The sequence below is a fragment of the Physella acuta genome, unplaced genomic scaffold (assembly GCF_028476545.2).
Source record: "Physella acuta isolate Inbredline_101_S28 unplaced genomic scaffold, ASM2847654v3 ptg001534l, whole genome shotgun sequence".
Classification (NCBI taxonomy): Eukaryota; Metazoa; Mollusca; class Gastropoda; family Physidae; genus Physella; species Physella acuta.
The window spans coordinates 124,473-149,349 of record NW_026733049.1 but is presented as its reverse complement, the minus strand read 5'-3'; the positions used below and the strand labels follow the sequence as shown (position 1 = coordinate 149,349).

Sequence of the window (24,877 nt, the reverse complement as noted above, 5' to 3'; positions counted from 1 at the left end):
AAATCGTAAGACGTCTAAAGTCCGCCTAGCTCTTAGGGGAACCTGACTCACGTTCATAAAAATAAAGGCGGCTGGGCATAGTAATGTTCTTGCGATTTCATAGGACAGAGAAACAGTTGAACTCTACTTCACTTGCCTTTGGAGCTTTAATTTAAAAGGGGAATTCATTTTTTTTACTTTTTCAAAATGAGGCGAATGTTATAGTTAGAGATAAAATTAAATATCCACATAACAAGTTCTTTGTAGGCGTAGCGACCCTTCCCGGCGCCCGGGGACAAACTTTCAATTTGGCGCCCCCCCCCCCGGGAGCAAACTTTCGATTTGCAACCCCCCCTCAAACTTTCGATTTGCAACCTTCCTCAACTTTTCTATTTGAACCCCCCCCCTCCCCCCAAACTTTCGATTTGCACCCCCCCCCCCCCCGTTCAAACTTTCGATTTGCACCCCTCCCATCAAACTGCAAAAATGCAGCTAATATGACATTTTAATTTGTTTTTACAAACACTTTTTTTTGTCGCCCCCCCCCCATCGCTACGCCTCTGTCTTTGTCAAAGTGTTGATTGTGTCTTAAGCCAAAATGAATGAAAAGAAAGCAAGTAGTGAAAGTCTAGTAAAAAATGTTTTTTTTTTTAAATTTAAAAAACATATTTACGGTGGAAAATCCAGGCCATAAACATTTGACTGAAAACAAATAGCTTCCATTGCGCAGGTCTGTGACGTCACCAACAGAGGCATAGTCTGTGTTATTGTCTCCCTTCATCCAAACCCTGACTACATCGTCTCCCTTAGTTCTCTGACACCCGTAGCCATTTACGACATCCAGCCGACCCTGTATCGTCTCGAACAAGTGACACGTCACCACGCTCTTTGTGAAGTTCTTCACCGTCACCCTTGACAACGTCAGACTAGGCAGCGTCTTGGAGTCAATCAGGGGCGGGTAACTCAAATAATTTTTCTCCCAGCTGTAAACATACTGCCCTCTGTCGAGAAAAGGCTTCTGTTGTATTAAATCTTCCTGTATGAGGTCTCTAAACTCTTGGTTTGTTTTAGCTGTGCACACTGGTGCACCACGAGGACAAACGTTGTTACATGTGTCCAGAGTCTTGAAGGAATGTTGGGCGAAAGCTTCATAAATGTCTAAAGGGTGATCACTCCAGAACTCAGGGACAGAGGCCTGGACGTAATGGACATCCATATCCCCATGAAGAAGAATCGGATCCTGTTTGAATCTTGTCTCAATAGAATTGAGTGTCAGCAGCCTGCCGAAAATAAAAAAGATTAAATAAAAAATAATCTAAAATAGTATTCAAATTCGAAGGTTTTAAAATTGATAATTTATTGAAAACTAAAATCGATTTACAAATTGGCCCCTACCCAAGTAGCTGTTAAAGAAAATGACTATAAAATAGCTTAAATTATGAGTTTTATTTTGGTGTTGATTACAGCCGTAACACAAATAATTATACTATTCCTATTATAAATCTTCAATCATCATTGGAATATATATATATATATATATATATATATATATATATATATATATATATATATATATATATATATAATATTTAATCTAACATGGGAAAATTTAACCTACCATTCAAAACTGAAGGCAACGAATGTGAAAACAGAAAGTGCAAATATGATCACAGCTTTTTGTTCCCACCAGACCCTACACATTTTAAACCTGGAGAGTTCTGTAAAAAATTGTTTAAAAATCTGTTTCAACATTCAATGCACACATCTTAAAACTGGATATTTCTGTAAAGATATTTTTAAAAAATCATTTTCAACGTTAACTTCACATCTTTAATGTGAAGATCTCTGTAAAGACATAAAAAATAAGTTTCAACGTTTACTACACACATCTAAATTAAATATGGAAAATTATGTAAAGAATTTTTTTTAAATGTGTTATAGCATTTACTAAATAAGTTTTAAACCTTGAAATCCCTGAAAATAATTTTTTAAATCTTTTTCTCAAAATTGTTTAATGCAGAGAATTTGAAAAAAATGTTTTGACTCTGAGGCTATATTAAATATTTCTAGTCAAACAATACGCAACTCGATAGCTGTCACAGATGAACCACTTTAGTGATACATAATTTGATTAGCTTTTATTTATTCTGGACTACCAATTTTTGTGAGCTATGAGATCAATTTTCTTATTGTAATTATTTTGTTGAGTGGCATTTTCAAATGTTCTTGTTCAACACCTTTTATGTGGTGTATTATATTAAAAACCAATACTTTAGTTTTGCAGTTTCGCTAGATTTGTTTAACAAACCATCATTTGTATCTGGCTTATCCTACTATGTTGACATTACCATTTAGCTAATGAAAAAAAAACCAACTTCACGTGTTCAAAATCCTTTTGTGTCAAATTTAGTTTAGAAAATTAATACAAAAACGACACGATAATAATGAAGTAAGGGAAATAGAACTCTACTTAATCTGGGCCATTGATCCTCTGTTCTATTAGAGTAATCTATTATAGAATTATAATATAATTTGACTTCCTTGAGCGAGGGAAGGGTCAGATTCCAGTTTTACAATATAGCTTAAACCTTTGTATTATGGTTTAATGAAATATTTAAAGTTTTTATTCAACAACCTCTTTGTCATTATGTCACCCTCGTGGATGGAATCGTGAAGTCGGAAATTTACTAACTGTTGCAGAACATATTTTTAAACGTGAAATGTATATGAGGTTCTGGTTGAAATGCATTTTGACAGATTTTAGCATAGCTGAAGGTTATAGTAGTATTTTTTTCATAGCTAGCTTAAGAACTTTAGAAATACAAAAGCCGTGATTTCATTACAAGCTGAGCTGCTTTTCTATTTAAAATTAAACACGAGCACAACCGTTTAAAAATGGACAAATGTACGAATATTTAAACCGTATAGACAACAGGATGGATGTTGCGTTCTTGAGCAACTAATTGTGTTGGGTAAATATTTTAATGTTAAATTCAATATATAGTCGTCCTCTGGGACACAAATCCTTCCCCCAATCTACACAAGTCGGTTTTTTTGCGGACGATACCCCACTCGCAACCCCCCCCCCCCCTCCGTGTAACCACTTCTGAAACTAAAAAAAAATCTGAATTTAAATTTAAAAAAGTGTAGATCGTGGTAGAATCCTAGAGTTTGCGAAAAAAGCAGGACCTGTTCTAGTTTTTATGTGCACGGGATTGTGTGAGGGGTGGGGTGGGTGGAGTCTCTAAAATGGTAGTATAATAGTGTTAGCCTACTGGGTTGTTTGTCTAAGTTAAATTTCGGTTATTTAATACTTGACTAGAGGTTGGCCTAATTTTTTAAATGTGTTTTTTTGTATAAGTTATACATGATCCTTAACGTGTGTACATTGTACGATTCTTAACTACAATTTAGGTATAGCAGAAAGGGTGGATTTTCAGTGTCTTATATCCCCCCCCCCCCCCATAGACACACCCTAGGACTTCAGCGGAGCAAATCAAAGGCGGGTGAGGGTGGGGTGTGTCAATGAAGGGCTCGAAATGCGACCAACATTAAAATAAAACTGCAATCAAGTTGCCGAGACTGGCGAAAGTTGAACACTTTTTTTTGGCTGCCCAATGTGTCTTGAGGGCAAACAAAAGAAAATGATGAATTCATGTAATTGTTACAAAATAATATAAAAAATCTGGCTAACATTTAAAAGACTGTCATAACTGATTATGTCACTACATATAGCATAATAGGAACCAATATCGGCTCATACATTAGCCCTGAACGTGTGTACGGGGGGGGGGGGGGGGGTGAAGGGTCCTAATCCATTTGAGTGAATGTACTCCTTTAATTCACTAAATTAAGCAATAAATAAATGTACATTATTTTAGATAGTTTCAGTAATTAGAATGACATATTAGCTGACGACAGTTAAGCTCAAAACCAAACCTAGTTTGTCAATACGGGAGCTAAGTGAACGGCGGGAGCTCAAAGAATGTATAAATGTGGCGCTGTTAAGCAAAATGACAGTCAAAAATAAAAGTACCAAGTGTTTTAATGTATGGTTGGAAGAGTTACATTTAGGCGGGTGATTCATTCAAGCTAGGAGTGATGGGTTGGTGTTCTGTGTGAACTCAATCTACAGTCAGAGCTATTCAAACGATAAGAGATAAGTTTATTCCAAAAACTGGAATGGATTTGACAGGTCTATTTTGTGAAAATTTTTGACTGGGACCTTTTTATTTTTTAACCTAGTTAAGTCATACACTGATAAAATGTTTAATACATAATTTAGAAGCTTAATCTCTAACCTAATCGTTAATATACCAATTACTAATATTCTCAAAATTTCAAACACAAAATTATATGGATCTATCATTCTATAATATGCCAATGTTAATATATATATATATATATATATATATATATATATATATATATATCACTATAACACGCACAAATTTCAACGCAGGTTTTACATACAAGAACCTATTCTTTTATTTCGAAACTCTAATTATTTTACTCTGTAACATTTCAGCTCTATATAAAGAATTACACCCTATGGTCAGTTTTGACCTCTTATTTGGTTATTCCAACACCGGCCACTATTATTTCGTATCAGCTAAACATAGCTTTCTTTTTGAAATTTTAAACTGCTTAAACGGTGCCAGCCTTCTCTCTTTTTCGAAATATTTTATGGCTGTGCTTAATGATTAACTTTGATAAATCGTATATGCAATTAAAACCAGATGTTTTTACCGTAAATTGTTTAGTGTGGTGTCGTAGCAACACTCTTGATAATAGCGGATAAAGTAACTACATTATGTAATCAGTATACAAACTTCATCGATAAAAAAAAATTTCTTCCTCTAAAATTGGCAAAATTTTTGACCTAGTGGTCACACTTATTAATTAGTCAGTATTTCTAGTGGACAAAGCATTTGAATTTTCTAAATAATTAGCGAGTCGTGGTCAACGTATTAAAAATAATTGTAAACAAAACAATAAAATTGGAGGTCTAGCCATAAAACAAAATGAATCCCCTAAATATTAATAAATCTGTTAAATACTAAAGTCGTGGGAAGGGGTGGGAGGGATGACAGGGTTTTTAGAAGGAACGCTGGCTATTTTTAGGACAGCTTCTTCATCCCTTCTTGGTGTTAGCATCATAAAGATTCTATAAAAGATACTCTATATAACAAAATCTTTATACAAACTTCACAAAAGAAACTCTACAAAAGAAACTCTACAAAAGAAACTCTACAAAAGAAACTCTACAAATAAAGCTTTACAAAATAAACTCAGTTTAAAACAAAATACCTTACTTTTGATAGAATTAGTTTTATATGGTTTGTTTTATAAAGCATCCCAGAAAACTTGAAAAAAATTCTTAAAACTTACATTCAAAATACACAAACATGAAAATGGCGAACTTATTACCTGTTTGATAAAAACTCCAAAACTAGGTCTAAGACTTCCGCTTAGGTTTAGGCTTGCGCACGAAGATAAGATCACAAGACCTCAGGTCGATTAATCCGAAACTGTGATTTTGACGTGTAGACGGATTGTGGATATAGACAATATTGAATCGTCTATTTACTTATAACAACTGAATGATAATTTGACAGTAAACGTAACATGGAGAGTGTAACCTAGAGGTAGGGCGCTGCACTGCAAGCCTGAATGTCGCGAGATTGAATCCGGGTTGGTTGAAGTCAGTGATAACTAGTGATAGCGTCAGCTAAAAAAATATTTGAAAATATCAAGAGATGTTGTTTAATTTTGTGTTGATCAGGGATCCATATTTTATTCGCAGGGTTTAATTAGCACTATTTTGTTTGATTGGTATGCAAATTGTGTCGAATTTAATTATCGCTGTGTCTGTGTTGTGTCCAGTGGCGTAGGCATGGGGGATTGGGGGGGGGGGGGGGGGTCATAACCCCCCCATATACCCCTCGGTATATATATATATATATATACCGAGGGGTATATGGGGGGTGTTATGTATATATATATATATATATATATATATATATATATATATATATATATATATATATATATATATATATATATATATATATATATATATATATATATATATATACATATATATATATACATATACATATATATATATATATATATATATATATATATATATATATATATATATATATATATATATATATATATATATAAAGTATGAGGGGGGTGCAAATCGAAAGTTTGAGACGATCTTGGTTACGCCTATGGTTGTGTCGGTAAATTCATATAGAGGTATAAAACAAAATTGTATTGAACTAAGGTTCAATAATTCTAAAAATCTAAAACTCAAGGTATAAAACAAAATTCTAACTATTGAACTAGTGTTCAATAATTCTAAAGATCTAAAACTCACGGATCAGTTTTAAAATGGAAACAAAAAAGAAGAAAAAAAAATGTAGCTGGGATATACATTTCATACTTTTATTTAAAATATCAATTTACAGAAACCATCACCTTTAAAAAAATATAATTAGATTACAAAAATAAAACGCATTTTAACTTTTTTTAAAAAAATGTATAGTTTGGACGAAATGTGTGTATATCCTGTATTAAAAAAGAAGTGTTATATATATGGCTTTAGTGGAAAATAATCAACAAAGAAGTGCCCTTTTCTTTGAAGTAGATGGCTCATCTGTTTACCCAGGGGAGATAACAATACAAATGTATTTTAAAGGTTTTAAGTAAAGTTATCTAACAATAGGAATTAAAGAACGAAATATATTAATACACGCTTCTAGTGGAATTAAATAACGAAATAAATATATTTTTTGTGTTACCTCGTTCCAGATACAGTTGTAGTCCATAAGGGAATATTTCATAACTTAACAGGTTTTTAAAAGATCACTTGTCAGGGGAATTAATGTTTATGTTATAAACTGAAGATTTTTTATTCGTTTTTTTTTATTCACAGTGTCTGTGAGGTTGTGACATATATTGTAACTAAATTTTAACCAATTCTTATGCAGCGTAATTTATCATTTATCTCATTACAAATAAGCTTAGGCATTAAAATTTAATTAAAAGATGAACGAATTCAATCATCAAAGGGGAGATAACAATATTAATTTAAATACAAGACTAAACAGCAGGCGTATTTAATGTGGATCAGGCTTGGATTATTTTGAAATAAAAATACATCGATTATTTCCCTTTGTCTATGAACATTTCTGGGATACAACAAAACTGAAAATCTGATGGCCTGCAGCCTTGTTTAAGTAGGTATTTTGTATACAAGTTATGTTTTTTATTTCGTCCGAGTAGGGTTCCCTAAATAGATGCGTAAAAGAAACTGACTGGAGGTAGTGTGCTGTTGTGCGACACAAGTTTCCCTGCGACTACCAGAACTGGGGACAGTTGATTTGGCGTCGATCATATGTGGCAGAAGTGCACCCCTTTGAGCTCTATGTCACCTACATTTGTTTTAAAGAGCGCCATACTCTCGTGTACAACAATCTATTACCAAACAGAAACAGGGCGGCGCTCGAGGTCACTGCAGTGGCTCCCACGAGAGCACTGCGACAGTCCTGACGGTCGACAAAGGGTGTTCTACCTCGCCCTTGTGCGAGGGTGATTAAAGTGTATCGTAGGTCTGTCTTATTTTCTGGTGCAACATGCTTCTGTTGTTACAACAACGACAGCGATAGGTGGGACATAACATTTTGTCAAAAGTCTATAAATACACAAACTAACAATTTTATATTATCATAGTAGTCCTTAAACTTAAGTTATGAGATCGCAACAACGCGGTACGCTGGTATTTCATACAAATTGAAAGAGACATAATATTCCAGCATGGCTAAAACTTTCAAGCTGATTATTCGACCACAATAAAATAAATATAATAACAACATTTAATTATACTTATAATTACATTACATTTCATAGATCAATTCAATCAAACAAACAGTTTACCATTTATATTGACAGGACATTTTATTTTAATGTCAATAATACAAATAAATAATTATGAAACAATGCTTACCGAAAGATAGCAAAACTATTAAAATATGTTTTAAATACAAATGTGCTCATATCGTAAGTAATGCCTACAACAATCTACACATTGTTATATTAAATTATTATGTTATCGCCGGTAGTTAAACAATTTTTGTTTGCTTTCATGGAATCTATGTAATTTTTTAAACGGTGTCCACTATAAATCACTAAAATAATTCTAAAAACCAAGAATGAAAAATTTTATAATTAAAGCGTTTCGATGAAATTTCATATTTTGGTTAATAATATGCCCATGGATACTTGTTAAAACATAATGTATGCACATGTAATACTGAGTAGGTCCTATTTCTAACCTAATCGTAATCAATATTAGCACTAGAAAGAAAGAATTTGATAATCTCACGGTTCAAATGATAGTCGAAGTTCTAATACTGAGTAGTTACTGTTTCAAACCTAATCGTAACCAATTCTAGCACTGGAACGATAGAAAGAATTTGATCATCTCACGGCTCAAGAACTGTGGAGGATGATAGTCCAAGTTCTCTATACCAATGGACATCTCCCACATGTCTAAAAACACGACCTTGTCCTCCAAACCCCTGAACCGTTTCCTTATCAGCTCCAAGAACTGGGGTCCTAAGGGATCGCCCCCTACGGCGTGGTTTGAGTAATACAAGGAAACCACATGGGGTCCTCTCAACCCAACAAGAATATTCGGGTTCTTCGCTAGCAATTTTTCCAAGGCGGTCCTTAGTTTGCGCATGCGCAGAGACAACACGCTGAGATGAGCTGGGGTAAAGTGGAGATAGTAATGGATGATTAGAACATGTTTCTCGTTAGCGGGTAGAGTCTGTATAAAATCGGGAACTCCCGTGAAGTTGTCTGAACGCCTAAATAGCGAATACCTCGGTGGCTCGTGTGGAATGAGATTGATGGTGATGTTGTATTCAGGAACGTAGCACCTTCCTTTCAGCGGCCACCCGCCTTCACTTTTGATACACTGTGTTAGATAGTTCAGGGTGAAATAGGCGAGCCTGGCATTGGAATCCCCGAATATCCAGACGTTTGTGTCTCTGAGACAGTTGAGTGTCCAGCGCGAAGTGATGACGTCTTCGGTCTTGCAGACCAGGGACGTCCAGATGTTGCCTGGCGCCCACAAACCTTTGGGGTTCACGTTGACCCACGTGACGTTTTTGTTGGACTTTCTACAAGGTGGCAAATCAGGAAGATTTCCTGAAACAAATTCTTTATAATATGTATTTTATTTGACTATAACCAAAATTGTAAGTTTCGATTCCGTGACGGTTGTAAAACTACAACAATGCACTAAAATACCTTTGTTTTCCGTGAATATCTTTATATGATGCCGCACTATTTTCTGGGATGGTTTACTGAAATAAAAAAGCAATAATTAGAAACATTTTAAAGTGTTGAAACAGATGGTGTCCGAGGTTTATAAACACTGTAAACTGTATAAATTAAGTAGATTTATAAGGTGAGTTAAGGTACTTTAAGAAACACAATTGAATATATATATATATATATATATATATATATATATATATATATATATATATATATATATATATGTATATATATATATATATATATATATATATATATATATATATATATATATATATATATATATATATGTATATAATGTATATACACGTGTTCTATACCCTCTTATTGTTTTCAAAAAATCAAGTTCAGCCGCTGTGACGTCATGAGGTGGAGGATTTTGTAGCCTATCCCCGTCCACCCAGTCATCACATGATAACCTGCATGAAAAAATAAATTCTGAGAGCCTGGTGGTTATTATATTGATTGCTTCATAAAACTGTTTTAACTCGATTGTACGCCCAAGATTTATATAAAAATGGCAAAATCATTCTTGTCATGTTTTGATATTAGTGTATGAAATTTTCAATTCATTATATAAATATTATAATGAAGCCAAAGTTTGAGCATGAAATAACACAGACCTACCTTGAGTGTCTGGGTTTACCACAGTAAAAACTGTCATAGCCCAACGTGCTGAAGTTACAAATACACTCCCACCCCGGGATATTTGGTGTGTTAAAACATATTGTTTCCTGATGAGAGACGAAGCACAAATTACATTATCTCCAGAACATTATTTCAACCCGGGAACAAGAACGGACACACCACATACTAAAATAAAGGACAAAATATTTCAAGGATACATAATATTTGAAAGACACGTTTGAAGGAAAAAAAATCACATATCCGTAAAAAACGGCGAAGTAGCACATAGGAACATATAAGGGGCATACCGTTTCCAAAAAAAAAAACGCTGAATACAAAATTTAAAAAAATCGTTAATCTTTTTTATGGATACCTTTTGACATACCACCCGGAACGTTGATACAATAACAACACGGGGTTTGGCCGCGCTGGTAAAGCACCAATAAAAATGCACGTTAAATGTATTCACATAGTGCTTACTATTCAACTGAAGATTTTGTTTTCAATACCGAAACTTCCTGCTTCGTAATATCAAAAAGGCTGGCGTAATAAAAATAAAAAAAACCGCTACGGCCTCTTTTTTAACTGCCTTATTTGAACTAATTTATGACAAAGAATACGTTCAGATCGGCCGGTCTTGGTTTCTTTGAATTTACGAAAAGCAAATGGTGGCCAGTTCTTGGTATTGCTGAATAGGCGAGTTTAATGGGGATCGACGCGTGTGTAAATTTATGATTTATAACTTTTTGCATTGGCTGCACACGGTTAGAAATTTTATGGCTGTTATAGTTTTTTTTTATCACAGAAAAGTTTGCAAAGTGAACTCCACTCTTCTTTGCTTTATCAACTTAGTAGACTTGGTTGAAACAATTAAAAGCAAAAACTTTTTGGGATTTGTATTTACAAGTAATTAAAATATTCATGAACTTTAGCGATTCGCTTAATTCTTGATTAAATTCTGCCTTCAGCTTGTCTCTAAAGCCTGGTAGAACAACGAAATATATACTAACTTTTGCGTTCTCCATATTCTAAGCCCTAACACTAACGAGAAAAAATTAAAGCTAGTTTTAATTGTAACCATTCAACAAAACTAGAACTAAAACACTGACATTTAATAATAAAACCAACCTATAGACTAAAACTACATATAAGCATACATTTCTAAAATATCTCCACATTTGACATGAACTTTCGAAGATAGCTAATGCTTTCTTCATTCTTTGTTGAAAATAAAAATTTCAATGTTTACTTTCCTTTATTCAATTTAAAATTGTTATTTGCATACAAAGTTTCCATCGAGACATGACATGACCGTTCCTTGTGCAGATGATTAGCCATCATACTTTTTTTCACCTGGGTGCAATTAGCATTATGGTGCAGCCTCGGCAATTTTCACTTAAGTGAGTCAAGCACCAATCAGAGCAGTTTGGACTCTGTGACGTCCTACAGCCACGAGTCCAAACCCAGATCTGAAATTAAGAACTTCTGTCTAACAGACTAATCAGGTCCCTGATATCTACCCAGCTGTAATGGGTACCTTACTCATGATACGTAAGAGTAAAAGTGGTTGGGTAAAGTGCTGACCACACCATCCCTTCATATCCCGAGATAAAGAAACATATGAACTCTACTTTCTGTTCTATGTTCTAGGTCTAAAGAGGAATCTTTATATGTACAATAATTAATGTAGACGTTAATTAAATATCCCGGTAGATTGGGAAGACATGAAGCTACCTCTTCGACACTTCCCTTGACGAACCGTCCTGACATATACATAGAGGCGCCGACATGAATCTGGTGGATGACGATTCTAATGAACTCCCGTGGGTAGGACACGGCAACATTCAGCTGGAAGTTTAAACATCGTTTATCGTATATATTTTTACAAATGATTTTTAAAAATATACATTTGATTTTTTTAACACGAGCTTCTGTAATTATAGATTATCTTAACAAGCTATTCGAAGACATAATGAGAGGTAAGCGAGATCCTAGTGGGGCCTTAGCACACACAATCGCAACTGCGCTGAAACTGCACTGAAAACATACTGAAACGTTATTCGGATGATATTGAGAGCACACCTGTACATATTGCAGAGAGTAGCTGGCATAGATATAGATCTCACGTAATGTTCGAAGTATTGTTCTGGGTTTCTGTTGAGACTACACAGTTACCATAAAGGTTACCAGAGATCTGCTCAAACATACATGGCTATAGGGCTGGTAAGTAGGTCATCAACCAGTTCTATAGTTCATGCAGGTTTTATTGAGTCGTAGAACTGGTTGGTGACCTACTTACCAGCCCTATAGGGAAAACAGGCGTATACCGGCCGTGATATTTCACCCATCAGGAGATAAAGTGGTTTTAAAAAATTCCGAACATGGATGTTCAACAAAATATTAGTAAGCTCTAGTTTTCCAAAACGACATATTGCAAATAAACTCGACCAAAACAATTTGATAAACACTCTTGATGCAAAACCAACAGTAACACAGTTGGGCAAGTGGATTGGTGTAATAAACATAGAATGACGAAGAGGTGTGGGCCATACGTATTATGTAGCAGATCGTTCAAAAAGTTGGACATCTTTTAAGATATGGAATGAGAAACCTGATTTTCATGGCAGGAGTTAAAAATAGATAACCACAAACCAGGTGCCAACACTGCCATTTCTCCCAAAGAAAGGAAAGAAGCAGAAGTGAAAGAGTGGTAAATAGTGCGTTTAGTTTTTTTTAATAAAAAAAAAGCATATTTACAGAGGAAAATCCAGGCCATAAACACTTGAATGAAAACAGATAGCTTCCATTGCCCAGATCTAAGACGTCACCAACAGATGCATAGTCTGTGCTATTATCACCCTTTGTGCTGTTATCTCCCTTCATCCAAACCCTGACTACATCGTCTCCCTTAGTTCTTTGACGTCCGTATCCATTCACGACATCCAGCCGACCCTGTATCGTCTCGAACATGTGACACGTCACCACGCCCTGTGTGACGTTCTTCACCGTCATCCTTGACAACGTCAGACTAGGCAGCGTCTTGGTGTCAATCAGGGGCGGGTAACTCAAATAATTTTTCACCCAGCTGTAAACATACTGCCCTCTGTCGAGAAAAGGCTTTTGTTGTATCAAATCTTCCTGTATGAGGTCTCTAAACTCTTGGTTTGTTTTAGCTGTGCACACTGGTGCACCACGAGGACAAACGTTGTTACATGTGTCCAGAGTCTTGAAGGAATGTTGGGCGAAAGCTTCATAAATGTCTAAAGGGTGATCACTCCAGAACTCAGGGACAGAGGCCTGGACGTAAAAAATATCCAAATCACCATGGGCGAGAAATTGGTTTTGTGTGAAACTTGGCTGGATAGAATTCAATATCGGTAGCCTGCTCGAAATATTTTGAAAAAAAAGAGTTAAATTTGAATAATTGAGAAAAAATGTTTAATGTAAAGTTATTCCCTGTAAAAATAAAATTAAAGTTAATTGTTTCTAAGCGTAGTCTAAACATCTACAAATTATGTTTTTACTTGCTCTTACGCAAAGTATATATAATGTATTGTAGAAGTGTAAAGTAACGAAATCGAGATTTAATCAAATCTCGATGATTAGCGCGTCCATGAGTTTTGTAATTTTGTCTGTATGTCTGTGTCTGTGTGGACACATTTTTTTACATATGCAAATGACGTTATTCTTTTGATTCTCACATTTTTGAGTGATTTCCAGTGAGCGGAAGTATTTTTTTACTGATAATTGGAAAAAGATAATTACAACCGGGCCGATTTCTTCAAAACTTTTTACGTAAGTTTAGACTCGATAACAATCCCTTGTGGCATAAAATTTGGCTCTAATAGATTTTTAATTAACTTTCTAAAAATTAGTAAATGTTTTGTTTATGAAGCGCTAATTGTCCGTTTTATTATACATAAATTGTTGCTGTTAATTTGATGCGCTAAAGGGGAGAAACAAATGTTTTCTTTATAAATATCATAATACACCACTATTTAAATAACTATAATTCCGTTTCCATTAAATTTATGTATATGTTAAGGTTCTATATTTCCATATTCGGCTAAATTTACAGATCAGGTAAAAGGGCCGATTCCGGATAAAGTTTCGTTTTCAAAGAAATTTCCGTTATGGACAAAGATTCATTTTTAAATATCTCCCATTTGTGCCTGAATTTCTGTATCCGGCTAAATTTGCGGATCCTGTTTAAATGACAATTCTGGCTTACGGTTACATTTGAGATTAAGGTGGGGATTTTAGTTTTAGTTTCGGTTAAGAGAAAAAGACAACACTTGTAAATTTCAACCTTGCGCCAGTTGTATTTCTCATTCAACGGGCAATTTATCTAGTATATAATATTAAGCTACTGTATCCATATTTTTTATTCGAGTTATGTGTTTAAATTACCTGTATTTGATGTAGTTGTTCTCCGTATCTTTTGCTCCTTACAATAAAACTATAAAGGCTGTCAATTTAAGTTTTATATTGGTGTTGCTATTTTTTTTCCTTTTTTTCCTCTGGTAGCTTAAATATATATATATATATATATATATATATATATATATATATATATATATATATATATATATATATATATATATATATATATATATATATATATATATATATATATATATATATATATATATATATATACCTACAAAAAACAACAACGTTAGATTAAAGTAAATTAGAGAAAGGTACCAACCATTCAAAACTGAAGGCAAAGAGGGTTAAAACAAAAAGTGCGAATAGAAGCACAGCTTTTTGAGCTTTTTGTTTTATCAAGACTCGACGCATCTCGAACCTGGAGATTTCTGAGGAGAAAAGTAAAATGTTATAGAAGCGTTGACTGACAGGGCCACGACATTTAATGTTGTTTTTTTTAAATTATTTCTCCCGAGCAGCCTAAATGTAAAAAAAAAAAAAAAAAAAAATCTTCAGCTAAATAAGTTCAGTAAGATTTTTTTTAAACCAACGTTACAAAATTAGCACATACCAAGCATTTTAAATAGTTTTTAACTTTCAGATTACAAACGTAATATAAAAGAAAAGTTTACTCTGACTCTCTTTTTTGTAAGGCAAAATCGAATGGATATTTACACGAATGGGAAAGAAAGCCGGATTAGACACCGAAAGCGCAAAATGCCCGAACTGTCATTGTCCAAAAGTGGCAAATGCACAACATCAACTTTCTTCTTGAACCCAAAAAATAATCTTGGCTAATTTTTATGCGTGAAAGTCCACATTCTTCTGACACCCCGCCCAACCCCACCCCCCCCCCCCAGTGCCCACTTTTCCACAAGTATTATTTGTCCCACCCCTACCCTACTCCCCCACCCCGTCAACACTTAGCGTGATCGTAATGATTGTGCAACCCTGCTACTAAAATGAAAAAAAAAAACACGTTCGGGATTTTAAAAAGTAGGCCTGGATGGCATACAAGGGTTACCAAATTAGCTATTAACCTTTCTTTTTTTGTGCGTACATGTGTGTGTGGGTGTGTAGGCAGGGGTGTGGGGGCAGGGTGGGGTGGGGAGAGCAGTTCCAAAATGGCGTACAATATTGGTTGGTGGTCTCTGGATAAAGTAACATTGATAGAGACATTTAAATGTATTTTCTGTATCCTTTTACTAATATAACATGGGAAACCACTAAACTTGAAAAACCAATTTTAGTCATGTCTGCAAATAAACCGGGAGTGATCTCCCCTAAACTTTCTCGAATATTCTTATATAAAATAACAGGGGATGGGAACTCGGGCTATAGACATGATTTTTAATCCATTTTAAATACTTAAAGTTTTAAAAATAGAATAAAATCTCGTAGACAAATTAATTGCACACCAAGTGAACGCGAAATAAAAAAGCGCATAATAGTGCGCAATATTATTATTACTTTAAAAATTTACATTAGTTTTTTGAGAAATCGGAAGTAGCGTAAATTACTACTTCCGGTCAACGGAAATTACTCAAAATTTAACAGAAGGTAGAGAATTAGATCTTTTACTTACATGTGAAATTTAATTTATCTATCTGAAATAGTACTCAAGTTATAGGCTTTTGAAAAATTCAAAGTAGAAAAAGTACCACTTCCGGTTGTCAGAAATCGCTCAAAAGTTGATACGGATCTACGATTTTGATAAAATACTTATATATGAAATTTCATCAACCTAGCTGTAACGGTACTCAAGTTATCGTGTTTACACACGGACACACACACACACAGACACACACACAGACACACAGACATACGGACAAGATTGCAAAATTATGTTTTTCCGTATCAGTGAGATGCAAAACGTCGAGATTTGCAAAAATCTCGATTTTTTTTTTTTTGCACGATTACAAGACTTTCTCTATACTTCGTATATACGAGAAAGTAAAAAGTAGGACATCATATTCATTTTGTTTTCTTTCAGCCTATGACAATCGCTCTATGGCATAACTAGTCATTTTCTAAACGCCGGGTTATCATTTTAAAAATATAAATAACATACACATTTGGTCAAAGAAGAGTGGTATAATGTAACGACGACCTATTGTCAGTATGCTACACGTTATACTGCTCACCAAAGTTGACTTATACAACATTAATAAATAATGATTGGTAGTACTTTGTGAATCTGAAAAAAAAATTGGCTTTAAGTTTAGTTATTTCAGTCTTTTTCATTTCAGTTAAGGTATATTCGATTTCGTGGGGATGTCCGATTAGAATTGTTTCAAATTATGGGTTGGTTGAAGTTAACTCAAATATTGCATTCATTTAATTCATTTTGATCACAAGGTATTAGTTTTAAAATATGGGTTGGTGTTTACGTATGTGGTTCGAAATATGCGAGTCTTAGTTTCAGAAGGTATGTGATAAATTACTTTTAAGGTTGAATTTTAACCTTAGGCATAGTTTGGTGGTACGTTGACATGTGGTTACATTTTGTTAAATGCATACGTTGTGGGGCTAATCAATATATGTTATGCATTCATTTTCAATTAAAGACATTTCGACCGGAATGACATTTTTTAATGTTCAATACACCTTGGGCAGCGTTAGGTATATGCTTCTAGTCAATTATATAAAACTTAAATGTTGTGCCGACTATACACACTCTAGAAATCTAAACGCATGTACTGATTTTATCCTTTTTTTTACCACACTTGAGCAATAAATGTGAGGGGGTGTTTAAGCGCATTTTATGGCCAAATTTCATTAAATTTAAATTGTATTCAAGTTATCAAATATTTGCAGTGGCCATCCGGTCTGGCTATGTATAGCCGTCATATTTGATCTTTGGTACAAAGTTCTGGACCAATATAACACAGTGTAAATCAATCTCTTTACAAAGACTTTGTATTTCCTACTTCAGAAGTTATAATTCTAAAAAAATTTCGACAGAAGATCTTAAAGTATTAGATTAAGTTACTAAAATAAACATATGTTTTAAATATATATATATATATATATATATATATTTTCTAACGTTATACACAGATAAAGCTATTTTATTAGCTAATTAATGGCTGGGTTGTCAGTGTTGATTTATTATGACACTATAAATAGTACTTCAGAAAGATTTGATAAGAGAAATTAATTATGATGTTATATAACGTTTACGTTTTTCTTTTCGAAATGGGTTTGGGGGTTTGTGTTACTATTGTTTATGGCTATCTTTAATGATTTGAGGCGTTACATTTAAATACGAGTGTTGTATTGCTCAAAACAATCAAATACAGCCCTATCAATATAATATAGTGTTGAGGAATAGTAAATTATGGGAGTGACTTAAATTAATCTTTGAATTCAGTTTAAATTTATTTATGTTTGCTTAGTTTAGATACGATGTTTGCTTATTTTGGATTAGTTTAGATTACAATGTAAATTTTACTCTACGGGTTGGTATTAGTTTAGATTACAATGTAAATTTTACTCTACGGGTTGGTATTAGTGTTAGACAATGGGTTGGACGAAGTTGATCAGTTATGATATTAATAAAAAAAATTACGTTTAAAACAAAAATAGTTTTGTGTTGTACATTATTAAAAAAAACGTTAGTTCTGATTGCATTCATATTAACATATATATATATATATATATATATATATATATATATATATATATATATATATATATATATATATATATATATATATATATATATATATATATATATATATATATATATACATATATATATACATATACATATATATATATATACATATATATATATATATATATATATATATATATATATATATATATATATATATATATATATATATATATATATATATATATAAGTATATACACGTATGTTTGTCTACTTGACTGGCCTTTATGCATAACTCTACCTTTCATCCGATCGCCATAGCTGAGAAGTTGTATACTCTAGGGAGGTTGCTGCGGGAAAAATATTTCGAAAGTGTGGAGCCCCAAAGAATGCGATGTTATTTTTCTCAATACACGGTACATAAAACTGAACGTTCGATACCGTTTGACACCATTCATTTGAGTATTTAAAATCAGCTCAGCAATGTTTTATTTTTGAACATTTAAAACTATTCAAAAGGTGTTGGCCTCTCTCCCTGGCGAAAATGTTATAACTATACATAACGATGCAAGTAGCTGTAATCATTTTTTTTTTAAATAAAGCTCAAAAGAAACTTTTTAAAAATTTAATGTGTCAACGTGTTTTCATATCAACTTTCATGATTGTTAGCCGGTCTGCTAGTTAACCAGTTAAACAAATCACATCGCTAAAAAAGTATTCTTTCTCTACAATTATAAATTTTTCGGCAGGTGGTAATAGTTATTAGTCTAAGTAGGTGACACATTTTAATTATCTGCATAATTAGCCAGTGCCCATATGATGTGACCTCCCATTCCCTATTTTATGCGATGTGTCAATATAGGTATATTAATTAAAATGTAGAAAGGTGTGATTTATTGGTTTAATTTGCAACGCAACATCCCCTCCCCTTCCCCAAACCTACGTGATGCTTATCGAAAAATGAAAGTTAAGATTGGTACGTTTCTACTATCGGAAAATCCCGGCAGATATTATATTGTGTAGTAGGAGTGTTCTACTGATAATATCTGCTTTTGTTTTTGTATTCATTACTTTATGTTTTTCACGACATCTATACCATATTTTGTTTTCTCTCAACTGCAGGTAAAATTGCAAGGATTTAGAATTGTCGTTAGATGTTTTATTTGATTAGTCCTGAACTGAAGACATTTTAAATATTGCAATTGCATGCAACTCTAAGTGCGCTTTTTAAAAGATGTTATTTATATTCGACATCTGGAAGGTATTTGCACTTGCAAACTTGAGGTATATATTTAATTATTTTATAATTCATACATCAGGATACTTCACATTAAATATATACGCCATAGGTGTGCTAAAATGCAAGAAATAACGTTATATGCTATTTACTTTGTCCAGTGTCTTTTAAAATATTGATAAACAAACATACAGTTAATATATACCTAGGCAAAAAAATATAAATTAAACCAAAAACAACACACAACACACTGACATTATTAATCGGAGTAAACGTAAACATAGTTGTAAGTTTATCCATGAAACAGATTGAGTCACATAAATATAAAAAATGTTGAAACATCAGAGGCGTATAAAGGAGAGGGGAACAGAGTTACATTTTTAGGACAGTTTCTTGGACACTCAGCAACGTAAAACTTTCAGGATCACAAAAAATCTAGTTCTACAAAACAAATACCTAACTGTTTTTATTTTTATTTTGAATCATCATTCCCGCAGACCTAAGAAAAATCTTAATGTTTAAAGCTATCAGCCTCTTTTAAAACCACTCAACCGAAACAATAAAAACGAATATGAAATGATGAACATATTACCAGTTTTATAACAACTCCAAATCTAGAGATCCCAGACGTCCGCCTTAGTTTCAACCTGCATAAAAAAGACAAGATGAATGCACAGTCAGCTCGACCAATCAAAGCAGCGGGATCGTGCGTGTAGACGGATTGTAACCAAGGACACTATTGAACGGTTGGGTGTCAAAAGCGGTGCGTATATGGATTTCTGGTAGTTGTTTATGGTTTGGCAGGAACCGGCGACGAGTTTATGTTAGATTAAGGTTATCTACTAAATAAAAAAAAATCAGTTTTTTTTCAGAATGTGTTTTGCTGAGTCCATGTTTTATTTAAGACAAACAACTGTTAATTGGTGATTTTTGTGTCTGTTGTTTAATTAGTAGTGTGTAGGGTTTATTCAGCACTGTGTTATGATCGATTAGTAAGCATGTGGAGATTAATGAATCTCGCAGAGTTTAATGATCATTGTTGCTGACATGTTTCTTTTTGTTGATTTCGCATTCATAGCAACAGTAAACACAAATAACTTTTTAAACATTCATAAACTACGTTTTAATAACAAGCTTTTAACAAACATTTAAAGTATTGAAAAATAATTAATAAAAAAAAGTTTTAATAACAATCTTTTAAGTAATAATGCACTAAAAAGTATAAAATAAATTATACACTACTATTTAAATTACTATAACGAAAAGTGTGGGCCTCTTCCTAAATATTAGTAAAGGTATCCAATAGATACTTAAGTGGTACCACGCTTTTCTTTATAGTAATTTAAATAGTAGTGTATAATTTATTTTCGACTTTTTAGTGCATTATTACATAAAAGCTTGTTATTAAAGCGGTTTTTTTTATGAATTTTTTTTCAGTACTTTTAAATTTTTAATTTACAATGAGTTGCATGACTAAAAACCATTGCGCACCTAATGAACGTGATGAAAGATGTCTAAAAGTGCGGAATAGTTTGATGAGACAGGCTAACTTGGACACAATTTTAATTAATTAAAAAACATTAATTAAAAAAATAAATTAGGCAACCAGTTAAGTCAAATTTAATGTCATGTTGCATTGTTTTCACGTCTTGACCAACCTGCCAACGTTGAAACAAATCTGTTGGTTAGAAATGTCCGTAAAATTTCGCTCTGCCGTTTCAATCTAGACTGACTACAGACTGATGGCAGAGGAAGTGAGTTAAATAAAAGCTTGTAAAAACCTAAACCTAAAAGAAATTCCGAAATTTTATATTCTAAGAATTAATTTTATAAACATTTTTGAAAGCAGAGAAAGTCAAGAAAAATACTATTTTGATATTTCCATAATAAACTTGGTCATAGTTTTGTTTATATAGTTGTTCTTGTTACTATTTTATTTGGTGAGTCTATTATAATAGTATTTTAGATGTCAATGAAATTATTAATTCTAACTTTCACAGCTTTCACAGAAAGTCACCAACGTTTGAATATTTTTTAAACTAAAAACAAGAAAGTAATATTTCATCTGGTTAGCTCATTACCATTTCAGTTTATATATTTATTTAGCATCTGTTTTTTTCACCAGGATTTTCTTGTCCTTTATAACGCATCGTGTTCGTCAGTGGAAAACATACAGCCTCATACAATGTACCTAATTCACACATTCAGGTTTATAAGCCAGCGTTCTATAGCTAGAATAAGCCGCACACTATAAGAGACATATATCATAAAAAATTTCATTCATTATTATACAATATTTTTCTTGCTTCGTTTCTGTTCGTTTAATTCTTTGTTTACTAACAGTTTATAGATTCACCAGATAGTCAGAGGTTATATATGGGTAGATTAATAACTATTATTTGAATGCACAGATGTTTATTGTATAAAAAAAACAATAAACCTCCAATTAATTTCCAAATATGTTTGATGTCTCGCGTTAGATTCTTTTATAATAAACAGGAGGCTTAATAAATGTAGACTTATAAATGATCACCAACGGCTTTAAAAAAAATTACAACGTCGCTATCAAAGTCGGTTTCTATAAATAAAATCAGGATGGATTGCCCTCAAACAATGAGTTTAAGTAATTAACTCAATTATATTTCAAAGTGGACATGGCCGAGTTGACGAGAATTATATCATTATTGCTGACCTGGATAAAAAAATCGTGTTGTTTTTAGATATTGGAATCAAAGCAACCGTAGAAACAATTTAAAAAAAATTTAAGCCTGAAAATTATTAAGAAATTTTATATTTTTAGAATCAATGTTATAGGGAACTTGAAAACAATTTTTGTGTTTAGAGCTAGATTTCTATTTTCATCAAGCCAAAATTATAACCTGAAGTTTCTCTGTCGTAGAAACATTTATTGATTGGCTCTACAGGAACTCCGTGATCGATATTCTGAAAACACCGCTTCATAAAAAAAAAGCTCACAGTAATTTGTATTCAAAACTTTGCCAATACAATTTTTAAAGTTTAGCCATTTTTTTTTGTTTTCAATTAAAAAATGACATGTGCTTAGTTACCTAAAAAGATAAATTACATCCAATCTTTAAGTCCTTAAAGAAATAAAACAGTCAGATTTCTATAACTATATGTATTTCAAACATTGTACATTATTAAAAAAAAATTTAATGGGCCTTTCTAATAATCTCGACGCCATTCTCGGTTGTTCCCATTGGCAAGTGAAACTTTTTAAAAATATATTTAGTATGTTTCCATTCTATTCATTTTCAGTGCGTAGTTTTAATAACTTCACTTGTTTTGTTAACTTTCATTTAAGTGTGTAACTTCTTGATCACTAGATTTTCTAAATTATAATTATTGTTAAGATCCAATTCTTAGCATTATTTTGCTGAACGGAATTAAGGTTTTTATGATTTCCTGAATATTACTACAACCTTAACTTTAACTTTAATAGTTATAAACCGAATACTTTTAAATTTAGTAACTAGTTTTTGATATATATATATATAAAGACAGTGCACTTTGTTTTATCTAATGTATTTAATTCAGCAATTTCTTTTTTTTTAATTAGAAAAGTATTCTATTTTATTTACATTTTAGGATATACATACTTTAAATTATAATGCGGTGAATATAACATTTTTAATATTTAGCTTATGAATATACTCGATTCCTCCTTCCGTTTCGAAAAATGTATGTTAATAAATCAGAGATAAACAGAGACATTAGTCGGCATATAGATAATTGTAATAACTAAAGTTTATTGATACATAGATTGTCGTTTATGAAGCATAATTTTGATACACCGGTCCCTCCATACTGGTATAAAAGACAGGTGCCGCTGAGATTCGCTCTCTCACTAGTGTGCCTTTTAGCTCGTAGAGTTTTTCGTCTCAGTTCGGGCTTCTCAAGACGACGGTCAAGGGACCCCAACTCGCTTGCGCTCAGGTTTTGTATTAAAATGTATCCGTTTGTACAATTGTTTCTAACTTGCAGTCATTAAAATACTGCCAAGGAAATTGCCAGAAACCGACAAAAATGTGTGTCTTGGACAAAACAAAACAAAAAAAAAGGGGGGGGGGGGGAATGATGAGTCATTAAGCTAATTTAAATTAATAAATTTACATGGACCATTTTTGGGTCTTTGTTATTAATTTTAATATTGCTGATATATTAATTAATTAATTAATTAACTGCCATAAACCCTTGATAAGAGTAATAGTCATCAGACTAAATAATAAATTTAAGATTACAATTTTTAAGGCCGTAATGTCGTGTGTTGAATAGCCCTCGAACCTTCGTCACAGTAAAGTGTCTCAAGAATAAAAACTATTAATATTATTATTATCTATATATATAATTCTCTTCTGGGAGACGCTAGAAAACAAGCTGCAAGCTCATCCTTGCAGTCCCCTCTCTTTCTCTCTATCACTATCACTACCACCCCCACCCCACCTCCACATGGTCTGGTGAGCTGTGGTCACGCTGTGTTTACAAATCGTAGAGCCGGGTTTAGTGACGGCTATTAGGGGCAGATAATTTAGTTTGAAACGATTTTAAACTTACAGGAGGTAACTAAGAGGAGGCTGCTTTCACGGGGGGGGGGGGGGTGTAGGGTCGGGGTTAGGGGAAAGGGGGGGGGGGGTTAGTGTTTTAAAGCAACTATTTTCAGTGGCAGCATTGGTACTGTCGAATTCACAAATTATTAGTAGAAAATAAAACAACTAAATAGCGGCGTATGATACGCCGCGGGTCGGCTCGTTATTATTATTTTATTATTATTATTATTAGTAGTAGTAGTAGTAATATTAGTATTATTATTATTATTATTATTATTATTATTATTATTATTATTATTATTATTATTATTATTATTATTATTATTATTATTATTATTATTATTATTATTATTATTATTATTATTATTATTATTATTATTATTATTATTATTATTATTAGTATTATTATTATTAGTATTATTATTATTAGTATTATTATTATTAGTATTATTATAATTATCATCTATCACTAAGTTCACGTGGCAGTAGAACACTTATTTAAGTCTGTTGGTAGTAAATGTTGTTATTTAAACGGTAAGATAGACTGCGATCAATCCTAATTATCATTCTTTCTATACGATACTGAGTTATTTTACTTAATGTGGTAATTCTAATTGCCTTTAACAGTCCACAGTTAGCAATATACCGTGATACACACACACACACACACACACTTAGCAGACGTCTACGTAGGCAGCCGCCACACACACTCCTACAGTCTTACACACAGCTACACAAATGTCACCACACACCGTCACACACACAACCACACACCGTAAGGCAGACCGCCAAACACATTAAAGAAGATAGCTGCCACACTCAGTGGCGTAGCGATGTCGGGTGTAACCCGGTGCGGCGCTTAATGGTGTCACCCCCCAGAGGCGTAGCGACCCTTCCCGGGGACAAATTTTCGATTTGCACCCCCCCCCTCAAGTTTTCGATTTGCACCCCCCCTCAAGTTTTCGATTTGCACCCCCCCCCCCCTAAAGTTTTCGATTTGCACTCCCCCTCAAACTTTCGATTTGCACCCCTCCCCCTCAAGTTTTTGATTTGCAC

The 24,877-nt window shown here is 33.1% G+C and overlaps 2 protein-coding genes across 2 annotated transcripts; both read right to left on the bottom strand.

Moving 5' to 3' along the window:
- Window positions 1-8,138: 8,138 nt before the first annotated feature.
- On the bottom strand, window positions 8,139-9,878 carry LOC131928702 (NXPE family member 2-like). The gene is made up of 4 exons (XM_059284790.1): window positions 9,838-9,878; window positions 9,660-9,758; window positions 9,310-9,365; window positions 8,139-9,207 (listed from the first exon to the last, which is right to left on the bottom strand). The coding sequence occupies exons 1-4, from the start codon at window positions 9,876-9,878 to the stop codon at window positions 8,444-8,446; spliced, it is 960 nt and encodes a 319-aa protein (XP_059140773.1). The 3' UTR covers window positions 8,139-8,443.
- A 2,678-nt stretch (window positions 9,879-12,556) lies between these two features.
- Window positions 12,557-20,993, bottom strand: LOC131928701 (uncharacterized). Its single transcript, XM_059284788.1, has 5 exons — window positions 20,912-20,993; window positions 19,846-19,900; window positions 14,678-14,786; window positions 12,724-13,348; window positions 12,557-12,577 (listed from the first exon to the last, which is right to left on the bottom strand). The coding sequence occupies exons 3-5, from the start codon at window positions 14,767-14,769 to the stop codon at window positions 12,557-12,559; spliced, it is 738 nt and encodes a 245-aa protein (XP_059140771.1). The 5' UTR covers window positions 14,770-14,786; window positions 19,846-19,900; window positions 20,912-20,993.
- Between the last annotated feature and the right edge of the window lie 3,884 nt (window positions 20,994-24,877).

Coding starts and splice junctions, on each gene's coding strand:
- LOC131928701 (XM_059284788.1), bottom strand. CDS start 14,769: ATGCGTCGAGTCTTGATAAAACAAAAAGCTCAAAAAGCTGTGCTTCTA. Junction 13,349..14,677: donor TTTGCCTTCAGTTTTGAATG/GTTGGTACCTTT, acceptor TATTTCGAGCAG/GCTACCGATATTGAATTCTA. Junction 12,578..12,723: donor TATGGCCTGGATTTTCCTCT/GTAAATATGCTT, acceptor CATGAAAATCAG/GTTTCTCATTCCATATCTTA.
- LOC131928702 (XM_059284790.1), bottom strand. CDS start 9,878: ATGACAAGAATGATTTTGCCATTTTTATATAAATCTTGGGC. Junction 9,366..9,659: donor TTTTTGAAAACAATAAGAGG/GTATAGAACACG, acceptor TTTTTATTTCAG/TAAACCATCCCAGAAAATAG. Junction 9,208..9,309: donor GATATTCACGGAAAACAAAG/GTATTTTAGTGC, acceptor AATTTGTTTCAG/GAAATCTTCCTGATTTGCCA.